At 43.1% G+C, this 19,343-nt stretch overlaps 1 protein-coding gene across 4 annotated transcripts in view; it reads left to right on the top strand.

Annotated features, from left to right (window-relative positions):
* LOC145340959 (Golgi integral membrane protein 4-like) overlaps positions 1 to 19,343 on the top strand; it is a 109,551-nt gene that overhangs the window by 46,116 nt on the left and 44,092 nt on the right. For all 4 annotated transcript variants that reach the window (XM_080185573.1, XM_080185572.1, XM_080185574.1 and 1 more), the window contains 3 exons: positions 8,502 to 8,652; positions 16,654 to 16,736; positions 17,680 to 17,763. In XM_080185573.1, coding sequence (XP_080041699.1) covers positions 8,502 to 8,652; positions 16,654 to 16,736; positions 17,680 to 17,763 — 318 coding nt within the window. The remainder of the gene's footprint in view (positions 1 to 8,501; positions 8,653 to 16,653; positions 16,737 to 17,679; positions 17,764 to 19,343) is intronic.

The following is a 19,343-nucleotide window of genomic DNA, read 5'->3' as shown; positions in this document are numbered from 1 at the left end:
ATGACTGCAGAATCTGGAGGATATGTTCGTTGGAATTAATCATTTTTACTGAATATGTGCTTAAAAACTACAAGTTTGTTAGATCCTCATTTGGAGTCTCTTGTATAGTTGTGGTTCTCTAATCATATGAAAGATATTGGCCATGTTTCTCCTGAATTGGGACAAAGGTTACCTGTCGGTGGTAGCAGTGTCTATCAGGTGGGATTCTCCCAGCTGATGGATGCTAACTTGTATATTGTGGACAACCCACTGTTCCGAGATCGAGCTGCCATTGTTTAAGGGGCAAACCAATCTTTGCGCTTGGGAGAGAGGCCGCACTCCTACAAATAAAACAGTGGCCTTCACACTGCCCAGGGGAGCACCACCAATCCCTCACCAAAGAGGGGCATTCACCCCCTCCCACCCACAAATAATTGGTAACACTTCCCCCCTCCACACACTACACAAACATGAGGGATCCGACCACCCCCTCACACTCAACCGTCTTCCCCCTTAGACCTTCCCACTCAGACACCCTTCTGCCTCAGATGCCTGACTCAGACCCCTTTCCCCCTCAGACCCTCCTTCCTCCTCAGAACCTGTACTCAGCCCCGTTCAGATATACTTCCTGGCACTGCCACCAGTGCAGCATTGTCCCCTGGCACTGACACTTTGGCCCATGTGGGGGCTTGAGAAGGTAGGTCCTATGGCCATTTGCCCCTCTGCTGATGGTAGAGGAAGAGCCCCTCAAGAGTCTTTGGGGTTGGGTGGGCAAACCCAAAGGGGAAGTTGAACCACTGGCTTAGACTCTGTCAGTATTGCGGTCAATGGGGTACTTGAGATGCATTCAACTGTGAAGGGAAAGAAAAAATAAACACAGGTGGCTGGAGGATTATGGAAATCCATTGATCTCACAGCTAAATCTTTTGCGAGGCAGCGCAGGTGGAACTTATTACGGATCAAAAGCTTCAAGTGCAGTGGAGAGTGTTTCAACGATTTCAACTTACTGGGAAGCCTCAGCAACTTCAAATCAAAGGTGTGCACAGCCGAGCAGACTGGAAATCTGGGGGTCCTGAGAGGGAAGAGGAGCTGAGTGAAGGGTCTGAGGGAGGGGTTTGAGTGAGGGGGGTGAGAGGGGCTGAGTGAAGTTTTGAGGGGGGAGGGTTGCTGAGTGAGGGCTCTGAGGGGAAAGGGGGACTGAGATGTCTGAGGGGGGAGCGGGACTGAGTGGAGGTTCAGGTCAGATAAGGCACATGCCTGCATGGTGTTGGGGGTAGGATTTCATTGTTGAGGGTTTTATTTATTAGTCACAAGCAAGGTTTACATTAACACTGCAATGAAGTTGCTATGAAATTCCCCTTGTCGCCACAGCCTGGAGTCTCTTTGGGTCAATGCATCTAACCAGGCCAGTCTTTCAGACTGTGGGAGGAAACCCACGCAGTGATGCTTCCTTGACCCTCGAGATCCCACACGACTGGTCCCCTTGCCTGAGAGGATGTGTACAAAGCTCACTCTCTGCATCTCCAACTGGAGAGGCAGGAGAATAGCAGGAGGTCTTTGAATCGGGCTTCAATCCCACTAATTATATTTAAAGCAGTAAATCTGAATATGTATCAGGTTCCTGCCCGCTGTGGGCTGATTGGGGCAAGCCGGGATCATTGCTGGGATAGGTTTGGCGCCCAGCAGAGGGAAACAGTTTTAATGGCCGATGTCCAATTCTCCAGGCCCTCACAATTCCTGATAAGAGCTAGCAGAGCTGGAGAATCCTTCCCATTTATGGAATTGTTAGGATACAAGCAAGACAATTTCATGGTTTAAGGAATCTAAGTTAGGAAGTTAAGGAAATTAAGCTCCTCTTTGGGAAAGGGGTGAACTCAAACAAGTTGGAAATTTGAAAGATTATGAGCAGTGTTAATCCAGTTGATCCAAACCAACTGATCTGTGGGTGAAGGGGTTTAAAGATTAGGGGACATAAACTTAAAATTCTTGGCTAATTTTTAAATGCATGTTCAGAATCTTGGCACTATTGGTAAAATAGTTTATTTATTAGTCACAAATAGGCTTACATTAGCACTGCAATGAAGTTACTGTGAAAATCCGCTTGTTGCCACACTCCGGCGCCTGTTCGGGTACATTGAGGGAGAATGTAGCATGGCCAATGCACCTAACTAACACATTTTTTGGACTGTGGGAGGAAACCGGAGTACCCAGAGGAAACCCACACAGACACCGGGAGAATGCGCAGACTCCGCACAGACACTGATCCAAGCTGTGAATCGAACCTGGGTCCCTGGCGTTGTGAGGCAACAGTGCTAACCACTGTGCCACCATGCTACCTATTGTACTTACTGCCCATCTCCGGTTGCCTTGAGAAGGTTGGTGGGTAGTCTTTTTGAACCAATGCAATCTATATGGTGATGTTGTTCCCACAATGCTTTTAATTAAGGATTTTAGAATTTTGACATTGTTAAGTAGTGAATTTTCAGATTTTGACTCAGTGATAATGAAGAAATACTGATGTATTTCTAAGTCAACATCATACTGAGGATATAAGGGCTGGAATTCTTCAATCTTGCCTGCAGCTGGGATTCTATGGTCCCACTGCTGTGACTGGAGATTTATCTGAGCACCAAATTCTGCGTTCTCACTGGCAACGGTAGAGGAGAGTGTGAGACTGGAGAATGCCAGCTAAGGAGATTTTTTAAATGTAAATTGATGGAGTACACAGCCTGAGAGGATGGTTGAAGCAGATTCAATGAGCCGTAGAATCCCTACAGTGCAGAAGGAGCCATTCAGACCATGGCGTCTGCACCAACAACAATCCCACCCAGCCCCTATCCTCATAACCTCATTTAGCATGGCCAATCGACTTAAACATCTTTGGACTCTGGAAGGAAACTGGAGCACCCCAGAGGAAACCCATGCAGACATGGGGAGAATGTGCAAACTCCACACAGACAGTGACCCGAGGCCGGAATTGAACCCAGGTCCCTGGTGCTGTGAGGCAGCAGTGCTAAGCACTATGCCACTGTGCTGCGGTAACTTTCAGAAATAAACTGGCTGTATACTTGGAAATTGGAAAACTATGCAGGCCTATAAGGAAAGTTGAAGGGAGTGGGACTTGTTGGTGGATCTTGCAAAGACCCAGCACAACATGAATGAACATCTGTCCTAAATAATTCTACTTAAGAGGAAAGTGTGGGTGATGGCATTCCCATTCTATTGCTTCTTCAGTTGTCTCAGTTATCTATTTCTGACTTACTTTATGATTCTGTAAAGCTATCCGAAGCACTGAGGAGCTTTTTCCCTCAATTTTATTTTAAACTGTCTCCAACCTTACTGCAGTGGTGTGCAAAAGAGCTTTTACATCCTATCCACCATTCTCCATTAACTACCCGACAAAGCTGTTTCCTCAGCCATCTCCTTGCTGGGAGAATTCTTATTGTTCCTGAAGGCTGTTTAAGATATCCAGTGCCAAACATTTTTCAGATATATTGGAGATTTTTAAAAAACAAACTTTACTTAATTTTAGTTTCAGTATATTACTCATTATCCATGCAACAACACTCGACCGCACTTCAAAAGTAATCCATTCACTGTGAAAAGTCTCTGCGGTATCTGCAGGGCAAGACAAGGCTGCACAAAACTTTTATTACATTCCAAAACTCTTCTTCCATATTAGGTTTCCCGCTTTGAACTTTTTGTTTTATTAAAAACTGAGAGTGTGGTTTGAGACCTGGCTATTCCTTGCTGGGTGTTTGGATGGAAAGAGAGAGCTCGTAAAGCTCATTGCCTCTCAGCTGGGCACTTCATGTGTTTTTCAATATATAATTGGTTTTTAAAATCACCATTTCTGTGTACAGTGTATCCTAAGGCATTGATGCAGAATAGGATGCCTGCAGGCCACCCACTCGACATGAGGCAGCAAATTATTCGCTAAACCAATGCTACATATTCTGCACTCTAAACTTCAGATTGGTAAGTGTGAAGTTTAAAGGATTGCCATTTTAGAGACTAACAAGATGCCATGGTTAAGACTTGAGGAAGGGGCTGCTTCAAAGATCAAATCTGCTCCCGAGTTTCGATCCGTGTTATTGCTTCAGCATTTCAAGCAAATGTAACTCATTTCTTTCAGAGCATGAAGACCATTAAACTCCTTCTCTTCCCCAGTCATCCATTCACCCGATAGGTTGTTAACAATTAAGTTTAGCTTTACCTAGTTATGACTCTGTGATTTTCCTTCTCTCCCACAATTCTTTTCTCTTGTGGTGCCTTGTACAATACCATTCATATTTTGCAATGATCTATCAAAATTATTATTAAAAATATTGAATCTGAGCGCAATTTCTTCTTGCCCAGCTTGACATTCTGTTGGAAGTTGTCACAATTTATATGTCACCTTTTTCCTATTATTGATTCCTGTTCTTTTTGATAATGAGTTTTGGAGGGAGGTGATGGCCTAGTGGTGTTATTGCTAGACTATAAATCCAGAAACTCAGCTAATGTTCTGGGGACCCGGGCTTGAATCCCTCCATGCAGATGGTGGAATTTGAATTCAATAAAAAATATCTGGAATTAAGAATCTGTTGATGACCGTGAAACCATTGTCAAAAAAACTCATCTGGTTCAGTGACATCCTTTAGGGAAAGAAATCGGCCATCCTTACTTGGTCTGGCATACATGTGACTCCAGAGCCACAACGATGTGGTTGACTCTCAACTGCTCTTGGGCAACTAAGGATGGGCAATAAATGTTGGCTATCCCCCCAAACCACCCCTCCTCTCCCATCCCATTTACCTCTCCACCTTTTGTCCTCTCTTTCCTCCTTTAAGAAGCTCCTTAGAACTTACCTCTTTGACCAAGTTTCTGTTCATCTATCATAAATATCTCCTTCATGACTCTGTGCCAAATTTTGTTTTGTAATACTCCTGTGAAGTGCCTTGGGACATTTTCTTTTGTTAAAGCTGTTTTTTTAAAAATTATAGGTCGTTCTTGTTGTTCATCAACAATTCTACTTGAAGAAGCACGCTTTTTGTTTTTATTTCTTTAAAAAATTAGTTTGAATAAGGTCACATTATAGTTTAGTCTTTGCTCTGTCTCTGCATTTGATTAATTAGCTTTCCATGTGCATATTAATCTTTCACGTAAAAATATAATTTTATGATATTTTGTGCATGGGTTTATAACTGGGTATGTCAGGATTAACCTTGACAAAAAGTTGGATAAATTGCTGTAGAGGGACTCAAACCCATGACTTTCTTACATATAGGCAAGTTTGCTACCACTGAGCTAAGGCTAACATTCAAAACAGCTATTGAATCTTAATTCTTTATATTCTGTTCTTGTTATTATGAGAATACTCTGTAGTCAGATTAAAACTGTGAGGTACTGCCCTGAAGTGTCAGGATAAGCTGTGAAAAACCGCTCATGTCCTATCTCCTGAAATTTATAACAACCAACATTTACATTTTAATCCCTAGATTATACTTAAATAAAATGCAAATTTTTAAGTGGGTATGATAAAGTTAAGAGTTCTACAGGTGTAAAAAATGAATCAAGGTAGAAGATTTTGTCTGTGAAAGCGAGTGTATAATAAAAGAAAATCTTTTAATGCATTTATAACCTAACATTGATTTTTACTTGTACTTTTTTGTAAAGAAGTTCCAACGCTCTGTTGCTTCGTTTCCAACAAACCTTTCTACGTTGAACTAGTTTCATGGATCGTGGTTCCAGATTTTCCATGTTTCTCTCATATACTTGAACCTCCAGCTTATCTGCATGACATGCTCCTCATCAACTGCCAAATTGTCTCATGCTTGACTATAATAGTGGAGAATTAACCTGGCAAAGTACATTGGTGGAGTTGTTTGAGGAATTATATTACAGCAGCTACAAACTGCACTGTAGAAAGAAACATAGTGAGGAGGCTTCTGGGCATGTTGTAAATGTAGGATACAGAAGGAAAAGAGAGTGGTCCTCTGCATTCGTTCTTTTAAAATGACTTATGTACGAACATTGTAAGATGTTACAGTAATACCTTATTGTAGAGCATAGTGGAGGGGACCCTATTCTGTCTGGTCAAATGTGGAAATTGGCAGTTAACTCATAGCTCTATGCTGTTAAAAGAATCAACTTCAACCCCATCCAAAAGTGGCAGCACAGCAGCTAAAATCCCCCAACAAAAGACAGCACAGGCTGTCCTATTTCTTAACACAAAACATGTACAAGTCCCAGCACAAAGCTGCAGCTCAGATAGTCAAAAGACACATCCCAACCCAGCACAAAAGCCAATCCCATTAAAGTATACCACAGTGCACCAATTTGCTATTTTGGTGGAGCACCAAACTTGCATGGAGTAGGCAAATACCCCATGCAAATGCACCCCCAGTAACCTACCAGCTGTGGGTATTACCTGACCCATCCAAAACCACAACCATCACCCACTTGATCCCTGTGTGAAGAGGTTAATTGGTATTTTCTTCAGGGATAAAAGCAAAATACTGCAGGTGCTGGAAATCTGAAATGAAAACAAAAAGTGCCGGACAAATTCAGCAGGTCTGACAGCATCCGTGGAGTGAGACAAAGAGTTTATCTTTCGATTTTTTGGACTCTTCTGAGCTTTCTTCAGGGATTTGGGCTGTTTGCCTGAGCTAAATGTTGCAGACTTCAGGAATAATTCTAAGAAAATGACTACATTTTGACAACTGGAAATGAGTGGAGAGCATCTTAAATTAAGCCATAAATTGGATACAGCATGTGTCTAAAACATGTTTTTGCAGATTAAATAGACCCTTAGATGAAAATGAGTTTAGGAGTGTGTAAGTTTAAAATACTTCAAGCATCATTACAAAAGTCTAATAGGGAAGTATTAATACAGTGCAAATGAGAGACATGTTCTTGAATAATATCAACTGTTAGATAGAATATAAGAGCTGGGAGGCTATGCTGGGACTCTAAAATATTAACTAGGCCACGACTTGAATACTGTGTTCAGTTCTGGTCACCTCTGTACAGAAAGCATTAGACAGGGTACAGAGGAGATTTACGAGGGTGTTGCCAGGACTGAAAAATTGTAGCCGTGAGGAAAGTTGGGATAGACTAGGATTGTTCTTGGAACAGCAGAGTCAGAGGGGGGGAATTTGATTAATATGTACAAAATTGTGAGGGGCTGGGATAGAATGGATGGGTAGGGTCTATTTCCTTTAGCGGAGAGGTCATTGATTAAAGGACACAGATTCAAAGTGGTTAATAGAGAGAGGAGAGGTGAGGAAAAGTGTTTTCACCCAGAGGATTGTGGAGGTCTGGGACTCACTGTCTGTAAAAGGGTAGTAGAGGCACAAACCCTCACCTCATTTAACAGGAGCCTGGATATGCAGCTCAGTGTCGTAACTGGCAGGGCTACGGACCAAATGCTGGAAAGTGGGATTAAGCTGGATGGCTCATTTTTCAGCCGGGGCCAATGTGGGCCAAGTGGCCTCTTTCTGTGCCATAACCATTCCATGGTTCTATGCGATGGGATTAGCTCAGTTGAACAGTATGGAAAATAACCTGACCAAGCACAGATAAGAAAGTGGTCCAGTTGCAATTGTAATTTCTCACTCTAGTTAAGATGCCTGTCTATTATGTGGCACAGATTGTTCACTATAAAGTGTAGCAGTGGGAGTGTACTGATGTAAGAGAAGGACAGCTTGATCTTAAGAGATCAAAGGTTTCATCCAACATGTTGACTATTGTTAATGCGGATGTGTGGGACTTGCACAATAACTACGATTTGTGTGTCAATGTAAAATAGGGTAGAGGACAGGAAATCTGCTAGCCTTATATTTCTTACATTAAAGTTGATGACAATCTCAAACTAATTAATTAGTAAGACAGAAGCTCATTAGCTAGATCTTAAGACCCCTCAATGGAATACACTTCTCATACCATCTGGAACCATTTCATGTGGTGTACTGGCCAGGTGCCAGCTAAGACAATGAAGGATCTTTGCCTTGTAAGCAAATAGCAGAGCTGGTTGCCCATGTTAGTTACATCAAAAAAATCCCAAGAGCAGTGGAGTGTCAGTGCAACTACACTGCGGCATGGTGGCACAGTGGTTAACACTACTGCCTCACAGTGCCAGGGACCCGGGTTCAATGTTGGCCTCGGATGACTGTGTGTGTGGAGTTTGCACATTTTCCCCGTGCCTGTGTGGGTTTCCTCCGCTTGCCCCGGTTCCCTCCCACAGTCCAAAAATATGCAGGTTACATTGATTGGCGAGGATAAATTACCCCTTAACATCAGGGGGATTAGGAGGGCAAATATGTGGGGTTGCAGGGATAAGACAGGACCTGGGTAGGGATTGTTTTTGGTGCAGGCTTGATGGGCCAAATAGAATCTACAGTGCAGAAGGATGCCATGATTCTATGAACTAGGTTGCTACCATTTTCCAGTGAACATTATGGCTGGAGACTGAAATTTAGAGGGTTTTCAGAATCCATGCGCTTGCCTTATTCAGCCAGTCTTGTGATTTGTATGCACAGAATCAGCACGAAGATCTGAGAAAGCAGTATGCTGAGCTACATGGGGAACATCAGCGACTAGGAGAGGACCACAATCAAGCTATGAATGAGCACAGCCGGCGGTACCTGACCCTGCAACAAGAAAAGGAACAGGAGATTGCTAAACTGAAAGGTAATGTTGAGAATTTAGTCACTATTAGAGAAACCCCTGTCTGCAGTACGCTGGGGGGATTGGGGGGACGGGGGTGCTGCGGGATTGCGGGGTGGGGGTGTGTTCAATTGGTGGAAAGAATTTCTGGCCTATTGTACAAGCCATTAGTTTTCATTCCAATAGTGGGCAGATGTTGTGCTCCACCAGATTATCACCCATGCAGTGACGATGACAATTTACCTCTGCAGTATTATTCACAAAATAGTTCATTTTTCATTTCTCCTGTTTTTAATGCAAATTTTATTTAAATACATACAATAATGTAATGAAAGCTTCTGTTGTTTGCTTATATTTTCCTATCTCCCTTTTCCTCTCTTTTTCTTCAACCCCCTTTATTCTGATTCTATCAAAATGCACATTCATTGCTCAGCCTTCGAACAAGGAACAAAGGAAAATGCAGCAATGGAACAGGCTCTTCGGCCCTCCAAGCCTGTGCAGATCATGATGCCCTAACTACAAAAAAACCTTTTGCCCTTACTCGGCCTGTATCCTCCTACTTCCTCCCTACTCTTGTACCCATCCAGATGCCTCTTAAATGTTGCTAATGTGCCTGCTTCCATCACCTCCTCTGGCAGTGTGTTCCAGGCACCCACCACTCACTGCATGAAAAATTTCCCTTAAATTTTCTCCCTCTCACCTTGAACCTATGCCCCCTTGTAAATGACACTTCCACCCTTGGAAAAAGCCATGACTATCCACCCTGTCTATGTCTCTCATAATTTTGTAGAACTTTATCAGGTTCCATCTTTCCAGAGAAAAGTTTATCCAATCTCTCCTCATAGCCAACACCCTCGTGACCAGACAACATTCTGGTGAACCTTCTTTGCACTCTCTGCAAAGCTTCCACATCCTTCTGATAGTGTGGTGACCAGAACTGCATGCAATATTCCAAATGCGCCCTAACCAAGATTTTCTATAGCTGCAATATGATTTCCCAACTCTACACTCAATGCCCCAGTGCCGTTTGCCTTCTTAATTACCTTGGCACCTGTGTTGCCACTTTTAGAGAACCGTGGACCTGCACACCCAGATCCTTCTGTATGTTAATATTCCTAAGGGTGTTGACATTTACAGTATAATTCATACCCAAATTTGATCCTCCAAAATACACCACCTCGCATTTGTCTGGATTAAACTCCATCTGCCATTTCTGTGCCTAAGTCTAAAATTTGTGCCCAGATCTAAAATCTATCTATATCCTGTTGTATCCTCTGACAATCCTCAACACTATCAGCAACTCTTCCGATCTTCGTGTCATCTGCAAACTTACTAATCAAGCCACCCACATTTTTCTCCAGATGATTTATATACACTACAAACAACAAAGGTCCCAATACTGATCCCTGCAGCACATCATTAGCTACAGACCTTCATTCTGAAAAATACCCTTCCATCACTACTCTGTCTTCTATAACCAAGTCAGTTCTGTATCCATAAAGCCAGCCCACCCTCAATCTCATGTGATTTTAGTTTTTGTACCAATCTGCCATGTGGGACTTTGTCAAACGCCTTACTAAAGTTTATGTGAGGTACATCCACAGCCCTTCCCTCATCAATTTTCTTTGTCACTTCTTCAAAAGACTCAACCGATTGGTGAGACATGACCTTCCCTGGACAGAAACCATGCTGCCTGTCACTAACTAGTCCATTTTCCTCCAAAAGTGCATAGATCCTGTCCTTCAAAAGCTTCTCACCACTGATACCAGGCTCACTGGTATATAATTTCCTAGTTTATCCCTGCTTCCTTTCTGAAACAAGGGAACAACATTGGCTATTCTCCAGTCCTCTGGAACCTCACCTGTGGTCAAAGAGGATGTGGAGATATCTATTAAGGCCGCAGCTATTTCTCCCCTTGCCTCCTGCAGTAACCTGAGGTAGATTCCATCTAGCCCCAGGGACTTGTCTGCTGTGATTTAGGATACTTAACACTTTTTTCTTTGATATATCGCCATTTTCCAGAGCGTTCACACACCTATCCCTGACCTCAACATTAATCATGTAATTCTCCTTGGTGAATATCGATAAAGTACTCATTAAGGATCTCACTCCACTTCCTGTAACTTCAGGCATAACTTTCCTCCATTGTTCTCGGGTGTTGTTCCCTCTTGCTGCTAATATATGCATAAAAAGCCTTGATTCTCCTTGACTTTGTTTGTTAAAGACATTTCGTGGCCCCTCCTAAATCCATGTTTAAGTTCCTTCCTATTTTCACTGTACTGCTCAAGAGCTTTGTCAGTTTTTAGATGCCTAGATGCATCAAATGATTCTTTTTTCTTTTGACTAAGCTTATAATTTTCCTTGTCATCCATGGTTCCTGAATCCTGCCATTTCTACCCTTCATATTTGCGGGGACATGCCTGTCCTGCACTTCGTCCCAATAAACATTCCCCAGTTCCTGTCAAATTTGGATATAATTAGCCCTCGCCCAATTAAGCACCTCACCTGAGGGCCACTCTTGTCCTTATCCATGATTACCCGAAATCTTATGTAATTATGTTCGCTAAACCCAAAATGCTCCCCCACTGAAACTTGAGTCACCTGGCCCAGTTCATTCCTCAATACCATGTCTAGTATGGCCTCCTCCCTGGTTGGACTGTCAACACACTGTATCAAAAAGCCCTCCTGACGCATCTAACAAATTCGAAAGCCTGGCTGTAAGGATTCCCCAATTAATATAAGGAAAGTTAATATCACCCATCACAACTTCCCTTTTCATCTTTTCAGTTCCTGACTATACAACTGCTCTTCTGTTTCCTGCGGGCTGCTGGGAGGTCTATAGTACACTCCCAACATTGTGATTACACCCTTGCTATTCCTTCTCCACCCATAATGCCTCACTACAAGTTTCCTCCCATATGACCTCCCTCAACACAGCTATGATCTGCTCTCTAAATAACAATGCAACTCCCCCCACCCCTTTTGTTTTCCCGTCTGTCCAGTCTAAAACAATGATATCCCAGAATGTTATGCTTCCAGTCCTGTCCCTTCTTTAACCATGTCTCCATAATTGCAATTACATCGTAATCCCATGCAGTAATCCAGGCTCTCAGTTCATCTGTCTTACATTTCTTGCATTGAAGCAGATGCACCCCAGACCAACAGTGCTGCTGTGCCTTGCAACTTCCCTCTGCCTGCTCTTACTCTGCTCGCTGTTTATCTCAGTCTCACCTTTTTTCCCCCGAGTCTCCACATTTACTGGCCTGGTGTTTCGGTTCCCACACCGCTGCCACACTCATTTAAACTCTCCTGAGCAGCACTAGCAAATCTCTTGCTTAGGATATTGGTGTCCCCCCGCCCCAGTTCAGGCGCAATCCATCTTCTTATTCAGGTCCCACCTTCTCCAGAAGACATCCCAGTGATCCATATATCTAAAGCTCTCCCTCCTATACCAACTCATTAGTCATGTGTTCAACTGTACCATCTCCAAGCCTCACTAGCGTGTGGCACGTGTTCAGAAGGGTAAATGTTAATCTGCTTTTTCCTCTTTTTGATGCAGACTGAGCTGCTCGCCATTTCTAATGTTTTCTGTTATTCTCCAGCATTCTCAGATTCCTCTTGTATATTTGTATTATTTTAAAAGCTTTGCAAATGAACCATAAGGCTTGCCGCCTTTGTACAGTCTTTGCTGTCCTGTTGTTGTATAGCCTTGTATATGCTCTCCACGTACATTTTAACTGATAACTTTTCCACTGAGTTTGAGATTTTAATGGTTCTGATGTAACATTCACGATGTCGTTAAATTATCTGAATCTGATCCAGCACAATATTGCTGCTGAGTGATACAACACTAATCATGTCACTTATGAGGTCCTGTGAAGCTCTTATTATTGACATGAAAATGTCAGAACAATATTGATCTGCTGCTTCGTCCAATCATGAAATCATTAAGTCTCTGCTGTCCTCTTTCTGTGTATTTCTGAGATTTGCTGCTTTCAGATAGTGCTGTCCGTTAAGTTGCCAGGTGACACCTCTCATGTCGTAGCTGTTAGATATTTTGAAATATGTAACTGTTTACTAAAACATTGACAACTAAATGGAATTTTATATTCTGGAGCATTTTATACCCTTTTAATAGTTTTGAAAAAAAACAAGAGGGCTGAATTAGACAAGCTACAAAAAGCGGATGTGAGGATTGTCAGTTGTGGTTATTTTCTGCTGATTCATTGCAATGCAGGCAGTAGGCCAACATCAAGTTGCTTGCTGGTTTGAATGATTTCAGCATCCAGCCAGCATTAACTGAATTGTTGATTGCCTGGATGTATCAGCAGAGGGCCAACATCGTGAGTGGTGATTGCCACTTAAAGTTACCTTGCACCATTTAAAAACAGCCTGTGCCTCTTAAAGCTGCATTGTGGCTGCAGCAGGTAGTGGAAGTCATGTAGGAAATGATTATGGCCTGGGAAACATTAAAAGAATAGCACAACAGAAAAGTGTGGGCTCCATGGTTCTCTGACACTGTACAGGAGACCTTGGTGGAGGAGATGGTAAAGAGGGGAGATGAACAGCATTCACAGGGATTAGGAGGCCTACCAGACAAAAATTCAAAAGCCAGTGGGATCACATAACCATGGAGGTGAATGCTAGGAGTGTAGGCCTGAGCACCTGGATATAGTGCCACAAGAAGATCAGTGGCCTCACATGAGTGGTCAGGGTCATTGATTCCATCTTCAAGTGTCATATTCCACCAACTGCTCAACGCATCCACAGCCCCATCACCCACCCAGCAGCAATCATTTTTAATAAGGACACTAACATTCATTCACTGCACCCTCACATTGTACACAAACTGCCAGCTGTTCAACCATGAAAGCTTCATTAGCCAAGCAGATTGCACAACAGTAGCTGATATACTATCCATGCACTTAAAGGACAAGGTGACATGCCATCGGGGGCAACAGGAGTCAACTGGAGGGAGAGAACTGCACCTGTATCTCCTCACCCCAGGGCAAGGAGACAATATTGAAGTACGCAGTGCTGAGGCTGGTGACTATCTCACACTTTAATCCTTCTCACGTCTACTTTCACCTCATTCTCTCTCGATTTCTAACTTCCTGATGATATAAGCAGGCATCTCTTACATTCCCCCCATTTCCTACCCCATAATCTTACCCTGTGCCTTTCCCCTTTCAGATCCCCAGAAAATGATAACCTGTACAGGCAAGAATTCAATGATAGTGAGACACACAGCATCACTCAATTTCACACTCTCACTCCAGCAGCTCAGAATTACACTGTGGATGATGGAGAGGATAGGTTAGAGATCTGCTCATGGTGAGTCACTGAGCATGAATGGGCTGGAGCCAGGGCTGCAGTAAGGGTGCCATAGGTGCCAATGGTTCAGGTCACAGACATTCTACTGCAATAGATTCAGATGAGGATAATGAAGCCTAAATGAGAAGGTGTATACAATGAAATGCCTGGTGCACTGGCAGACCTGCCAGAAAGCCTACAGTAACTATCAAGGAGGTAGGAGTCCAACACCAACTTGACACAGGTATTTGTGAAGAGCTTGCTGCCCATCCCTTCCAGCGTGAAAGTGGAGACCGAATTCATTAGTACACTTTTGAACCCCACCATGATGTAGCATCTGACATAGAACATAGAACATTACAGCGCAGAACAGGCCCTTCGGCCCACGATGTTGCGCCGACCAGTTAAAAAACAATGACCCTCTAATCTAAACCAAACCCTTTCCATCCATAAACCTATCCACGGATCTCTTAAATGCCCCCAAACTAGGCGCATTTACAACTGCAGCAGGCAGGGCATTCCAATCCCTCACCACCCTCTGGGTAAAGAACCTACCCCTGACATCTGTCCTATATCTACCACCCCTTAATTTGAAGCTATGCCCCCTCATGCTAGCTTTCTCCATCCGAGGAAAAAGGCTATCACTGTCCACCCTATCTAAACCTCTAATCATCTTATATGTTTCAATAAGGTCCCCTCGTAGCCGCCTTCTTTCTAATGAAAACAGCCTCAAATCCCTCAGTCTCTCCTCATAGGACCTCCCCTCCATTCCAGGCAACATCCTGGTACACCTCCTCTGCACCCTCTCCAAAGCCTCCACATCCTTCCTATAATGTGGGGATGTTACAATGACGGTTGATGTTACAACACAAGCAGCAACCACTCAACATTTTGAGTACTGGAGTCAGATTAATGCCATCATGGCTGTGGACTGGAGTGTGAAAAGGAGGTTGCAGGATGTCACAATAGTGTAGTAATCTATCCTCCAGTGGATTACTAGAATTGCCAAGGCATCTCCATGATGGAGTGGCTGTTGTCCATCTGGTAGAGGTACTTCAGTTGCAAGCAATAAAAGAACTAACTTCAGATAGAAAAGGATTTAATAAAGAAACACTTGGGGCCGCACCCTGGGCCACACTAGCTACCACAATTTCCATGTGCTTCTTATTTATACTTGGTCAGCTGACCACCACATCATTTTGCCATTGGCTATTTTGTCTACTGGGTCAGCTGACCCTCACAGCATGTCACCGTTGATTAATTATAACAGATAATCTGGATGGCCATAAAACATTAGATAGGGGTCATGAGTAGAGAGGTGGACTGATGGTGTTGAGATGGCGGCGCGGGCTCGTTGGGCCGAAGGGCCTGTTTCCCGGGCTGATTTTTTGTTCTTTGTTCTTTGATCCAATAATATTATTGGTTACATAATAACAGCAGTGGCTCCATGGTGCTTAAACTTGCTGTCCTCTCGCATAAAGGCCACATTCACCCTCGTAGCCCTGCCCAGTCAGCCCAGTCCATCGCCAAGGCTCCTGCAGCCAGAGCTGCTCAAGCTCTTTCTCCAAAGTTATCTTCAGTCTCCTCCACTGAAAGTCAGCAGCCTTTTGCCAACTGCACGGCAGCCACTGAAGTAGCAATGTGGCTGCACATTAGGCAAAGGCACTTGAAAGACAGATGCTGGAGAGATGTACAAAGTTGTTGCGTTGACTTTTTGAATGCACCAAGGCATGATTTCATTGAACTTCTCAAAGGATTTTGCTGTGTGATTTAGCTGTATTCCGAGAGGAATGTCTACTTGTGATCCCATAGCTGGGAGCAGCTGGTTTATGCAGAAGCTTTGAAGTCAACAAAGTGTCTTTCATCATCAGCCAGACCATTCACTGTAGATGTTGCAACTTGAAGCAATTATAGAAAACATCAAGTAATTCTAAGACTGTAGTAAAAGCAAAACAAATTAACCAGCAGCTAACCTGAAAGTAGTTGATCCCTTTAAATAATGGTTGTTGAGGGCCCTTCCTGCTGCTGAACATGTGTTCAACTGTGCAAGGCCAAGTGAGAGTGTTAGCTGGAGGGTTTAACTCAAAAACCACACCCTTGACATCCGGTCAGTGGTGACCATTGCCCAGCTTTGCTTACGTCAGAGCATGAACGATTGCCCCCGCTTGTACGCCTTCCAATGCCATTGACTTAGAGGAGCTCCATGGACATTCATATTACGCATAAAACATTTGATCTCAGTTTCTAGCCCCAAAAATGGTAAAGAAAATTAAAGAACAGGATTTCCCGTCCCATTCCCCCCACCACCACCACCGCACCCCCCCCCCCCCCAACCCCCCGCCACCCCCAATGGCATATTTCATGGTGGTGGAGGCCATTGGTCGGTGATGGCATCGTCTAGTCCTGCCCACACTCTGATATTTCCCATTGTTTGCACTCCCTGCCCTTTAAGTTTTAAGCCCTTTAAGTCCCTAAGTTGGACTTTATCCTGGTGTTGTGAGACTTCTTACTGTGTTTACCCCAGTCCAACGCTGGCATCTCCACATCATGACTCCCTGCCCTGTGGCAGGGATTCACCAGTGGCGGGGCCAGAAGATCCTACCGGTAGAACGGCCGGAAACATTCCTGGAAGAGTAAATTTAACTTCATGATATCGTTAAAGTTGGTCTAACAACACGGAGCTGCAACTTACCTGAGAATCTGTGTTCACAGAGAATATTTATAATGTACTTGAAGAGAACAAAAAATTGAGGAAGGCCCACCAGGATGTCCATGTTCAACTCCAGGATGTGAGGGTAAAGTCTCGTTTCTACTAATCAGTTTTACTTGTTCTATATTTGCAGTTTTTGATATAGTGCAGATAACATAACAAGTGGATCTCTAAAATGATTAATACAAATGATGGTCTTATCCATTTTTGAATTGTCTTGTGCAAACCTAAATTTGAGAGTATGTAATAATTGATGTATAATTGCTAAGGAAGAACATTAATATGCCATGTTCACAAAGACAGAATTTTTGGAGGTTGTGGAATCAGGTTTTCCAGTGGATAACCTCCATTCACCTCTGCGACTTGAGTTTGAATCCAGTTTAGACCAATGGGAAGAAACAGTTCTCTGGGCTTAGCCGCAAGGATCCTGTATGAATTGAGTTTGGGCTGTTCAACTTGGTCTGTTATTCACAAGTCCATAATACAAATACACCAACTCTGTCACTGAATTGGTGATTCTACCCTTCTGTCAGGTTAAGTTTGATGTGACTTTTGTCACTTAATCAAATAGGAACAAGGTGAAACAGTGCAGAGAGAATGTTGGCGTGTGACAATAAGAAATACGAACAGGAGTAGGCTATTCAGCCCTCCAAGTCTGCTTCACTATTTAATAAGATCACGGCTGGTCTACCACTTGCTATGCAGTATCCAATTCCTGCCAGTTTCTGGTCATCACAATTCTGGAAGGCTGTGAAATGGAGCATGCAGATTGTCTTACAATAGCCCATGCAAATCTGGGTCATGAAATTTCAATGGGATATGATGAAATTTTGAAAAGCAGTGGCCAGGACATGCAACTGTTCCAACGCCTACACTCTGCCTACTGCCACTTAATGTCGAGAAGCCTAACCAGTGAAAAATGAGAAAGTATAATTTTTCAGGTATTTTTGATAACTTGTTAACACTTTTTTATTTATGTCTAGTCAATGAGAAGAAAAATGCAATATGATTTGTTTCTTTTTCTGTAGCAATTACATAAGAATTTATTGCTGCAACATGACCAGCTGCAGGTGACTTTAGAAGACCACAAAAACTCACTATCGGCTGCCCAGGTGAGAGGATGTGGTGAATATTGGATGAAGCTAAAATATTTATAAACTTTAACCAGAAATTTTTATTCTGCCTAATCTCACTCCACTTACTCTGCATTCTCTCTAACTGCACTTCGCAAAATACAATTCTTTAACCTCTAATTTAATTTCCCTACACATTAGCTGATGAAATTATTGTGCTGACTTTTTTTTAAACCAAAGATACTTTTAAAATGAGTACTGTCAGTTCTGATAAAAATTCTATTTGTTCCTCCATTAACAGTAAATGCATGCATGCTGCCTGAGGATGTGTGAAATCTTGTATGCAATATAAGAGCAGAAGTAGGCCATTTGGCCCCTTGAACCTATTGCATCATTCAATAAGATCCTGACTGACCTGTTTGCTCATCGATCCTGTAATTTTTGATTCCCTTGCCCAACAAGAATCTATCTACTTCTGCCTTAAAAATATTCAGTGACATCGCTTCACCACCTTCTGAGGAAGAGCGTTCCAAAGTCACACAACCTTCTGAGAGAAAGATTTTCTCCTCACCTCTGTCTTAAAAGAGCAATCCCTAATTTTAAAATATTGCCCCCTGGGTTTGGACATGAGGAAACATCATTTCCGCATCTACTTTGTCAATACAATTCAGAATCTTATATACTTTAATCAAATCACCCCTCACTTTTCTAAACTCTGGTGAAAACAAGCCTCGCTTTTCCAAATTATCTGCATAAGAGAATCCACGCAATCCAGGTATCAATCTCGTAAACCTCCTCTGAACCACTCCCAACATGTTTACATACTTCCTTAAGTAAGGAGACAAAACTGCACACAATCTTCAAGATGCAATCTCACCAATTTCTGTATAACTGAAACATAACATCCTTACTTGTATGTTCAGTTCCTCTGGGAATAAAGGATAGCATTCCATTAGCCTTCTTGATTACATGCTACACCTACATACTTTTTGTGATTCATCCACAAGGACATTTAGATCCGTGGCACAATGGTTAGCACTGCTGCCTCAGAGCGCTGGGTCCCGGGTTCGATTCCCAGCATGGGTCACTGTCTGTGTGGAGTTTGCACATTCTCCCGTGTCTGCATGGGTTTCCTCTGAGTGCTCCGGTTTCCTCCCACAGTCCAAAAGATGTGTTGGTTAGGTGCATTGGCCATGCTAAATTCTCCCTCAGTGTATTCGAACAGGCAGCAGCCGCAGTGTTGCGACTAGGGGACTTTAACACTGCAATGAAGTTACTGTGAATGTAAGCTTACTTGTGACACGAATAAATGAACTTTAAAACTGTAGATCCTTCTGCTACATGCACAGTGGCCTGCTCAGCACAATGCTGCCAGTTTCTCCAGTGGGAATAGGCTTCGCCTACTGATTTCTGGAATGAATCACGCTCGTGCATCCTGCAGTGCAGAATGAGGGAGATTCATTTTGAAACTCCTGTGGAAAAAAAACGTGATTCACTGAAGTTTCTACATGAATTTGACACTTCTGTCTTTCCAACTGTAGTCCTTCCAACTAATTGATATCCAAAAAGCTACTGGTACCCCTGAGCAAAGTAGCAATTCTTTTAAACACCAGGTCTGC

Source organism: Carcharhinus amblyrhynchos, chromosome 3 (genome assembly GCF_965287045.1).
Source record: "Carcharhinus amblyrhynchos chromosome 3, sCarAmb.v2.hapA, whole genome shotgun sequence".
Taxonomy (NCBI): Eukaryota; Metazoa; Chordata; class Chondrichthyes; order Carcharhiniformes; family Carcharhinidae; genus Carcharhinus; species Carcharhinus amblyrhynchos.
Note: the sequence above shows the minus strand (reverse complement) of the source record. Positions and strands in the feature narration are given on the sequence as shown.